Source organism: Pituophis catenifer, unplaced genomic scaffold (assembly GCF_029215685.1).
Source record: "Pituophis catenifer annectens isolate HBS135680 unplaced genomic scaffold, rPitCat1.0.hap2 SCAF_1, whole genome shotgun sequence".
NCBI classification, from domain to species: Eukaryota; Metazoa; Chordata; class Lepidosauria; order Squamata; family Colubridae; genus Pituophis; species Pituophis catenifer.
The window spans coordinates 156,183,998-156,193,780 of record NW_027256881.1 but is presented as its reverse complement, the minus strand read 5'-3'; the positions used below and the strand labels follow the sequence as shown (position 1 = coordinate 156,193,780).

Sequence of the window (9,783 nt, the reverse complement as noted above, 5' to 3'; positions counted from 1 at the left end):
TTTGGCCCTAAGGCGGCACTAGAACTCCCGTCTCCCGGTTTCTAGCCCGGTGCCTTCATCGTTAGATCAACCTGATAAAAATTTAAATCCACATAGTACGAAGCCCGCTTTCCTAGTACAAGTGGGCAGAGGCAAGCATGACTTGACTTGGCTTTGCTTTGCGCTTCGAACTTCGAAAAACGAGAACGGAGAGAAGATCAAACTTTTCTCCCGGGACCTCGCCAGCTTTATCTTGTTACAATTCTCTTAAGATCTCTATATATCTCATGGTGGGCGTTCACAGGTTAAATCCGACCGTAACGATAGTTCGGATAAATGTTAGCTTTCCCAGGCACCGCCCTCTTCGCCAGCGATCCGATCAGCCCCTGGAGCGCATGCAGATGTCAGAACTGCAACAGTAGCAGCTGAGGGGCCCGACGTAAGACTGCGGGTCCGAAGTCTTTCGCCCAACAAACTAAGGGAATTTTGCCCTCACCCAACATGGCTGCCTATGCACCGCTTGAACTTCTTCTTCCCGCAAGACATCAAAATGGCCATCCCGCCCCGCTATGGATCAAGCGTGCCCACACTTGATATGGCGGATCTCGCTTCCTTTGGTAAATCGACCGGAACGGTAAAGAGAAGCTGGGCTTCTGATGGCTTTCCTGATCAATACCACAAAAGTGGGCTTCTTTCCCGGGGGGCTCGGGATTTGTAGAACTTTACAGATCCCTTCATCATGGGACCACTAGATCCAAAACAATTACAGCAAACTAAATCGACGGCTGCGGTCTAAAGTTTCGGTTCTTAACCGTATGGATTCCAACGGATGGAAGAAAAGAAAAAAAAAAAACACCCCCCTCCCACCGCTGACGGATGTGACGTTGACACAGGATGTGGCTAGGTGGAGGTACACGCAGAGCCAGGGGAGCGTTTAGCCGCGCGGCATGCCGGGAAGCGGCGAACTAAGTAGGCGGCGAGGGGAGGTGGGTCAGTCCAAGGCGTTTCCTGGGCTCAGGGGCGGGAGGGGGAAGTTCGAGATGGATTCACCTTAATGGCGGTTACCGCGGGAGGCCTCGAGTCACCCTCCCAGCCCCGTCTGGCCCGGCCATGCCCGGCCCAGCTGCCCCTGCAGGAGCCCAAAGGTAAGAAACGCGGCTGCTGCTGCTGCCGTTGCTTAATGTGAGGCGCTCAGCCGGGACCCTTCGCCCTCGGCTGCCTGCTGTCTCCCATAGTCCGGAGCGTGGAAGGGAAGCCGCCGCCGCCGCCACCTGTACGCCAGCCTCCCTCTTCGCTCCGCCCCGCACCCTTCGGGTCTGAAAAAGAGGAACGAGTGAGTCCGTCCCCACCCCCAGTTTCGGGTGGCGGGGTACGAACCAGCAGCCCCTCTCCTGCCTTGGCAGAAGGGGGAGCGTGTTGCTGCGAGCAACGTGCCTTTGGAAAAGTCCAAAGCGGGAAGGGAACCGGCGTTTCCTCTTCCTCTCAATGAATAGACGAGCGTATTTCCTCCCTTTGTAAAGTTGGAAGAAAACAACCAGGGAAGGGATGATGGAAGGATGGGTCGTGTCGTCATGACGGTACGCTTCTTGGCCTGGTTTGGGCAGCCAGAGGTGTTGGGTTTCTTTTGGAGTTGTTCCCAAGCTTGTCTCTTGTCTTTGTTCTCCTAAGGCAGTAAAGTAGCTGGTGCATCGCTGGCCTGTAAGTACCGGGGTTTCTTCATCTCTTCTTCTCCCTCTCCGGCTGTTTTCATTCCTCCATAGGTGAAGACGGATCAAGCAGTGGTGGTTTTAATGCTAATTGGCGCTCTGCCATATTCGTGTTCTTTTTTTTTTTTTATTGCGGGAGTGTGGCACAAATTAGGTTGCTTCCCACCTACCTACCTACCTACCTACCTACCCACAGTGGGGTTTTTTTAACCCTTAGGATGAGCGTGTTAGGGAATTCCAATTTATTATTATAAACAGCAGAGTCAAGATTCTCATCCTCATCATCCAAAAAGTGTTGAAAGATAACTGTTTATTTTTAAAGCAAAAAAAAAAAAGAGTTAAAACAGCTGTTTAATGTCACAGCAACATTGTGGAAGTTGGCGCTTATCGAGTCTTAGTTTTGTTATATTAAAGGTTAAAAAGTAGGTTTCAATTAAAAAAACTGAACTACTCCCCCTCCAATCTTTTGTTTCCTTGGAATTGATGACCCTAGCTTCAGATCTGGAGGTTCTCTTACTTCTCCCCTGTTCTAGCAGCATGCCAAGGAATAAGAAATGCACTAAATCAGGGGTGTCAAACTGGATTTCTTCAAGGACTGGATCAGCTTTGTAGTTCTCCGTGGGCCGGCTGGAGGGGGGTAGATGGGACCGGTGCCTCCTGCAGCACCCTGCCGGCCAAAGCAGGGTGTTAGGGGGCTGAGCGTACCCCGTTTTGGCTGCCAGAAGCACCAAAAGCCAGTCTTTTGCTATTTCCAAGTCAGCCCCGCAGGCCATATTTAAGCATTTCTGGATCCGGCCCGTGGGCCTTGAGTTTGATACCCCTGCACTAGATACAAGAGATTTGCTGTTTTTCTCAAAGTACTCCTGTGGTATTTCTATTTTACTTCTTTGTGATATCAGAAGAGTGCCTCCTGCAACTGGAAGAGAGATGCAAAGTCAACTATCTCTATTCAAGAATGGACTTTTCCATTATAGAAGGAGAAAAAAGCTAACATTTGTGGGTTCTTTCCCAGTCACCAAATCTTTCTATGACTTTTTCACTGACTTTTTAAAAAACAAAATTTAATTCTTTATATTGGCCATGTAACCCCTCCTTTTTAAAGCACATTTTCATATGAAGAAGGGTATGCCAAAATTCCCGAACTGCCATGTTGTAAACATTCATATATGACCTTACTCTAAGAGAGCAGGACTTCATGCTTTTTGTTTTGATGTTTCATGCACTTGTAAGCAAGAGAGAATGCAGCAACACAGGTAGTAATGGGGATGTTTTAAATGCCCATGTGTCATCAGTGCTGTGTGAGTTGCATTGGTTGCCACATGACTTCAAATGCTGATTGTCACTTATAAAGTCCTTCATGGAAGAGGACTTCATTATTTGAGAGACCACATTTCTCCAGTGTTTTCTTTCCATCAGATAACATTGGGAAGAGTAGGGGTGCTCCAGTCCTTCAATCAGTCATCTAATGGGATCCTGGAAGCACATTTTCTCCCTTGTCATCTGGAACAGCATGCCCCCAGAGATTTGTGTGGCTCTCACCGTACAGGGGTTACCTATGTCTTTGAAAATGGGATTTGCTCCCATTTGGGGTTAGGTTGTTGAGCCCAGGCTTGTTTTCTTTCATGTTACATTAAGTAATTTTGTCTAGATATGCATGTTCTTTTCTTTTTTGTCTTTTTTAATTATGTAAGCCACCTGGAATTATCTGGGAGTCAGGTGACCTCCAAATCAAATTAATTAATTAATTAATTAATTAATTAATTAATTTGTAATAACAGTCCTGTGAGAAAAATTAAATTTTGGGTTGACTCACACTAATAACTAGTAGACCCACTGAAATGAATGAGTTATATAGTACTTGTATTCATTAAGGGGACTTAAATTTCAGTGGGTCTGTTCTAAATATATCTAAGCTTAAATCTGTCCCTGTTAATCTACATTAAATATAATAAACACATCTTTGCTATAGAACCAGCTAAAGGTATGGTAAATAATTTCAGTTTGAGTTATAAAAAGTTCCAGGACAGATACATTGTATGGATGCTTTAGTGTTTAAGGCAAGGAAATTCAAAAATGTTTGTTATGACATTAAATACTGAGAGTTACATCTATTTGTGTGATTCTTCTCTAGATATCTTGGTTTTCGTGTTAACTGCCTACTACTTTTTATTGCTAATTATTACAGCTACTGACTCTGCCCAAACTTCAAAGGCATGTTTTTTAACTCACTTCAAGTAGGATTTTTTTCTTCCATCAATCGTGTCTAATTCTTGGGGACTGCCTGAACAAGTCCTTGCAGTTTTCTTGGCAAGGGTGTTCAGAAGTGGTTTGCCTTCTTTCTAGGACTGGAAATGACTGGCCCAAGATCACCCAGCTGGCTTTGTCCCTAAGGCAGGACAGAACACACAGATTCCTGTTATCTAAGCATGATGCCTTAATCACTACACCAAATTGACTCTCAAAAGTTGGATATCTTTCTCTAGCTTGCTCTGTCTCAAAGTTCTTAATGAAATTTTGCCTCCAACATGCCATTTGGGAGCTTGATGCCCTAAAACAGAATAGCATTGGAGCGTTTCCTGTTTGTTCAAAACAGTGGAACAAGTCAAGGCATTGGGGGAAGACAGGGAAATACTGAATTGAGGAACCAGCACATCCATCCTCAAAGTACAGGTAGTCCTTGATTTAAGACCACAAGTCATTATCCACAGTTAATACTACCCTAAATTGCTGACTAAGCTTTCAGTTCTGATATTGAATAGGTATTGAAATTGAATATTAATATGGATAAGAAAAGCCATCAGTTTTCAACCACTTGTTATATTATGAAATAGATATCTCTAGTTGTGCGTTTTTCTCTGATCTCAAGAAGTATGTGTGAATTGCTGCTATTTAGAAGGAAGACAAAAGAGTTACATTAAGTAGTAGTTCAGTGTTGGTTGTACAATGCCATCTATTTTCATGTATTCATATATTCTCATGGAATATATGTGGTTAAAATTCAGTAGAACGTTACACTCTGAATAAAAACATTAATGCACTAAAGATGATAGCCATTAAAGATAGGGTATATCCTGAATTCCTTTATAATGTTTCCATTATAATCAAATGAAATATATCAATATTTATATGATTGCAACAATGTTTCTAAGAGCAACCTTAGCTGCAATCAAATAATATTGTAGATCTGGGTCCCCGGTCCCCAGCCTGGTACCGAGCCGTGACCTGTTTGGAACCAGGCCATGCGAGTGGCGGACGAGCACATAAACATGTGCAAAGCTCCCCTTGTGCAAGTGGTGGGTGCGCACAAGCACCCGCCTACCACTCACAGGGAACTATCCCCTCTCCGCCCGCTGTGCCACCAAACCGAAAAGGTTGGGGACCACTGTTGTAGATGATCTAAACTTAAATTGGCTAAGCTAACTACAGAAGGACTTGACTTAGTTTTAGTATGAATTACCATTTAAGGGAGCATCATTTACCACCTCTAGCTAACTACCTTTCAAACTTTCATTCTCTTTCATTGCCAACAAGTGGCAACGAAATCTAAAGACAGAATACACTGTTTACCGTCTACACTCAGGGACCAACCATCCAAATAGGATTCACACATTTTAAAATTACAAAGTGGCTTCCAATATTTTTCACAACAGATTGTATTTTAGTCTTTCTCTCTAAAGTTGATAGCAATAGCAGTAGCACTTAGACCTAAATACTTCTTCATAGTGTTTTACAGCACTTTCTGAGCTGTTTACAAATGTCAACATATTGCACCCAACAATCTGGGTCCTCATTTTACTGACCTGGAAAGATGGAAGGCTGAATCAACCTTGAGCCAGTCAAGATCAAACTCCTGACAGTGGACAAAGTTCGCCTGCAATACTGCATTCTAACCACTGCACCACCACAGCTTTCTCCTTTCTTTAATCTGTCCTGTCTAATCATCAAAGCTGTAAATCACAGCTCTTTTTTCATTTTATGCAAAAACTCCATAAGAGGCTTCCTGTCCGCAATAAATGTAGATAATGTAGATAGTATTTTTTCTCTAATCAAAAAAGTATCTCAGCAAAATCTGTCAATTTTACTAATAATTCCTCCATAGTAAGTAGCTTGAATTGTTCCATCTCTCATATAATAATCTCACCACAGAAATCATCCTCCATGGCTTTTTTCTAGCTGTTTATCCATTAGTCCTAAAAAGGAATTGTTCTGACTTCAAATGAATATTCATCTTTAAAATCCTCTGTGTATGCTTGTAATGCAATAAAATAATGGAATGGTAAGTCTAATCACAGAGAAGTTTGTGATTCTGCCAGTGGGTAAACTGAGTTACCAGAAAGTGCCAAGTATAGAGCATTTTCTGATTGGCTGTGATAAGAAATATTTTATTTGGTGAACTTTAAGTTTTTATTTGTATTATGTATTATAAAATATAAGGAATTGTTTCAAATATAGTGATGTAAATGGTTAGTATTCAACACCTAGTCTGTTTCAATGGATTTCTATCTTCTTACAGGTGCAAATTAATTTTTATAAAGAACTAAATAATGGAACCAGACATCGTTCGAATGTATTCTTCGTCCCCTCCCCCATTAGATAATGCACCAGATGAAGAGGAGGAGGAAGAGGAGGAGGAAGAAGAGGAGGAGTTTGGTGATTTTGGTGGCTTTTCTGATGTTGGAAATACTAGTGTAAGCTTTGATTTTGCATCAGAGTATTCCAGTTCAAAAGAAGAACATAAGTCTTCATTTAACTCCGATTACTCAGGAAGGGTAGATAGTGTTATAACTTTTACCACAATAAGATATAGTAACAATAAGGACAGCATTGCAGAACTTCCTACGTCTATAAAAGAACTTCCTGATAGTACTAAAGAAAAATGTGAGTGTAGAAACTTGGGTACATCATTTGAAGATGTCATTCCAGTAGAAGTAAAAAGAGCTGGAAAACTGGAATCATCGTATTCTGAAATTATTAGGACTGATCTAAACGTTCCAAATGATGATCAGCAAATAGACAGCTGTAATGGCGAGAGGCTACCATGCCCAGAAGTTCTAACAAATGGATTTTCAGAACCAGATACAGCAAACTCTCAGGGAGTAGAGGATCTGGACAGTATCGATGACCCAAAGGGATTAAAAACAATTAGCACTCATAGTACTGAATTAAATTTGGATTCTATACCCAGCACACATGAGAATTTTGCCACTTTCTCACATAAACAAACAACCCAGGTAGAAGAAACAAAAAATAAAATATGCAAATATTTTAGTGAAAAAAAAGTATTAAATGCACAGGAAAATTATGTAAATAGAATTGAAGAGGCAGAATCTATGAAGGAAGCTATTTTGGATGAAAGCTGTGAATGTGAAGGGGAAACTTTCACTGAAGGTGAACACATCTGCATTTCAAAAACTAATTTAATAAATAATGTGAAGACTGAAAAAGACTGCACCGAATTGGAATCTAATGACACTGTCACTTCTGTACAAACAAATGTGAATTTAATAGGCACAATTGAAAATCCTGAAGAAAGGAGGGAGTATGGCACCGGAAACAACAAAGAACATGCTTTTTCTTCTATCAGTGATGCTGCAAAAACGGCAGACCTCAGCCTAACTAGGCTTGAAAGTCTTAGCAGTCTTCCTAGTGGCGAGAAGGTAAATGTTTCTGAAATAGTAAAAAATGGTGAAAGTGACCCTGGACATGCATCATGTAATGATGTTAGTGAAGATGATTTTGGTGATTTTAGTATTGTCAGTAATGGATCTCTTGCTTTCGCGGATAGTGTTCAAATTTCTGCAAGCCAAGAACATTTTCAACCCCCTTTTGAAAACCTCAGTAATGAATGTAGTGAAGTCACAGCTAGTAGTCTTCATCAGCAATCAACAAAGATAGCTCCTGGTCAACCAAATGAAATTTCAAGTACTTCGTTGGAAGAACATCCTATAGTTGCTTCTGATTTTAGCAAGGAGATACAACCCTCCGTAGAATTGGAAAATGGGAAAGATAATGAGTTTGGAGATTTTGATTCGGGGTCAAAAAGATTTCCAGACTCTGATGAATTTTCAGACTTTAGTTCAGCTGGTTGTAACCAAACTGCAGAGTGGAATGCTTTTGAAACTGAACAAAAAGAAAGCTGCTTGTGGGCTACTTTTGAAGATGAACAAACAGTAGAATCTCATCCTAGAGAAGATGTGTGGCCATCCCATACAGTTGGCACAACTTATAGTGCTGAAGATTCAGTTAATTCAGCTGGCAGTGAGCAGTTGCAAGAATTACAAATTTCAGCTCAGGTAACTACCATATTTGATTTTTGTTTTCCCTTCTCTAATTGGTAGGAATGTGGGGTTTTTTCTACAATAGGAAAGCATATGTTGTTGGTTTGATCATCCTACACTAAGTATGTTTGGGACTAGATGCAAGATTGCCAGTTTTTCTTTGTGGACATGACACTGCAGGAAATGCCTTTATAGTCACAGCCTTTGTGCTGTATTAAATGCTGTTAATCTACATTCCACAAGTAGTTTTGCATTGGTGAAAGGGATATATGAAATACAACAGAGGAATAACTCTCCAAAAGCCATAGTGTATGCATAAAATAGGGACATGGTGGCTCAGTGGCTAAGATGCTGAGCTTGTTGATCGAATGGTCAGCAGTTCAGTGGTTCGACTCCCTAGTGCCGTGTAATGGGGTGAGCTCAAGTTACTTGTCCCAGTTTATGCCAACCTAGTAATTCGAAAACACATAAAAAATGCAAGTAGAAAAATAGGGACCACATTTGGTGGGAAGGTAACAGCGTTCCGTGCACCTTTGGTGTTTAGTCATGCCGGCCCCATGACCATGGAGACGTCTTCGGGCGGCACTGGCTCTTCGGCTTTGAAACAGAGATGAGCACCACCCCCTACAGTCGGGAACGACTAGCACATATGTGCGAGGGGAACCTTTACCTTTACCATTTTATGCATAAAATGCATTTGTTTGGATCATTGTTTATATGTCAAACAAAAGAGCCTACTAACTGTATCTACAAAGCATGTTTGAATTAATATTTATTTAATGTATTTTGGAAAGCACATATTTCTTCTGTAACTGAGGCGATATAAATGAATTATTTTAGTACTGTCTGGTAAAATAGAATGTATATCTCTTGTTCTCCACTTTTTAAATGGAAGAATGTTTCATTTAATTTTAATTGAAATTTTAATTAATGGAATTAATGTACATTTCTGATATTAGAGAAAATATGTTTACTATTCCTTACCAAAAAAACAACTGGATTGTATCAAGAAAGCAAAAGTAATGTTCTGTGAACTTTAAAATGCTACTTCATAATATATCTGGTATTTTGATAGAATAAATACACTGGTAGTTTAGACATGTGTTTCTTAAAGTGTGTTCCTAAGACGTCTGGGAATTACCCAATGCTTTCTCAGGGTTCCATAAAATCAAAATTATTTGTCAACCTAAGTTGAAAAATATATGAAAGTGCCATCAAACAAATTGTAAAAAACTGTAGTGGCAGCAAATGCATCACTTTTAATTTTTCATATAGAAATAGCCACAAATATAACCTGTATAAAACAAAAGTTCTTTTTGGGTCCTCCATGTATGCACTACTAAAACTCTCATGTTTGTCTATGTGTAACTTTTAACTGGGCAAAACAATTTTTGAACCAAGGTAGCTAACTTAGAGAGTGCATCAAATATCCAGAATCTCTCACTATCATGGAACTGAAGTTCAGCAAATTTTATAAAATATTTAATGACATAATTATTGTAAAACATGACATAATACAAAATGTCATAAAACATTTCCTGTGGTCAACTCCTGATGTTTGGCTGTGCTGTATAATTCAAAATGGGCTACTTTCAAAGCAGATTCAATATTTCCTTGATTTTTTAAGAACTTTGCCATTGTTAAAAGCATTGAGGAATCTAATAAGGAAAGGTTTCTTAAATGATGACCTAGAGGTCATGAGTTGTCTAGTAATTTTTTAAAATACGAAGTTGTCCTAAGAGAAAAAAACCTAAGAAACACTGGTTTAGATTATACAATTGGATCATTAAAAAATAAAAATTCAGCTGAGAACAGTTAAA

The 9,783-nt window shown here is 40.2% G+C and overlaps 1 protein-coding gene across 4 annotated transcripts in view; it reads left to right on the top strand.

Annotated features, from left to right (window-relative positions):
• Positions 1–955: 955 nt before the first annotated feature.
• Positions 956–9,783, top strand: part of AFTPH (aftiphilin) — a 43,149-nt gene continuing 34,321 nt past the window's right edge. For all 4 annotated transcript variants that reach the window (XM_070933080.1, XM_070933079.1, XM_070933082.1 and 1 more), the window contains exons 1-2: positions 956–1,124; positions 6,199–7,978. In XM_070933080.1, the coding sequence (XP_070789181.1) occupies positions 6,230–7,978 (1,749 nt within the window). In that variant the 5' untranslated portion in view covers positions 956–1,124; positions 6,199–6,229. The remainder of the gene's footprint in view (positions 1,125–6,198; positions 7,979–9,783) is intronic.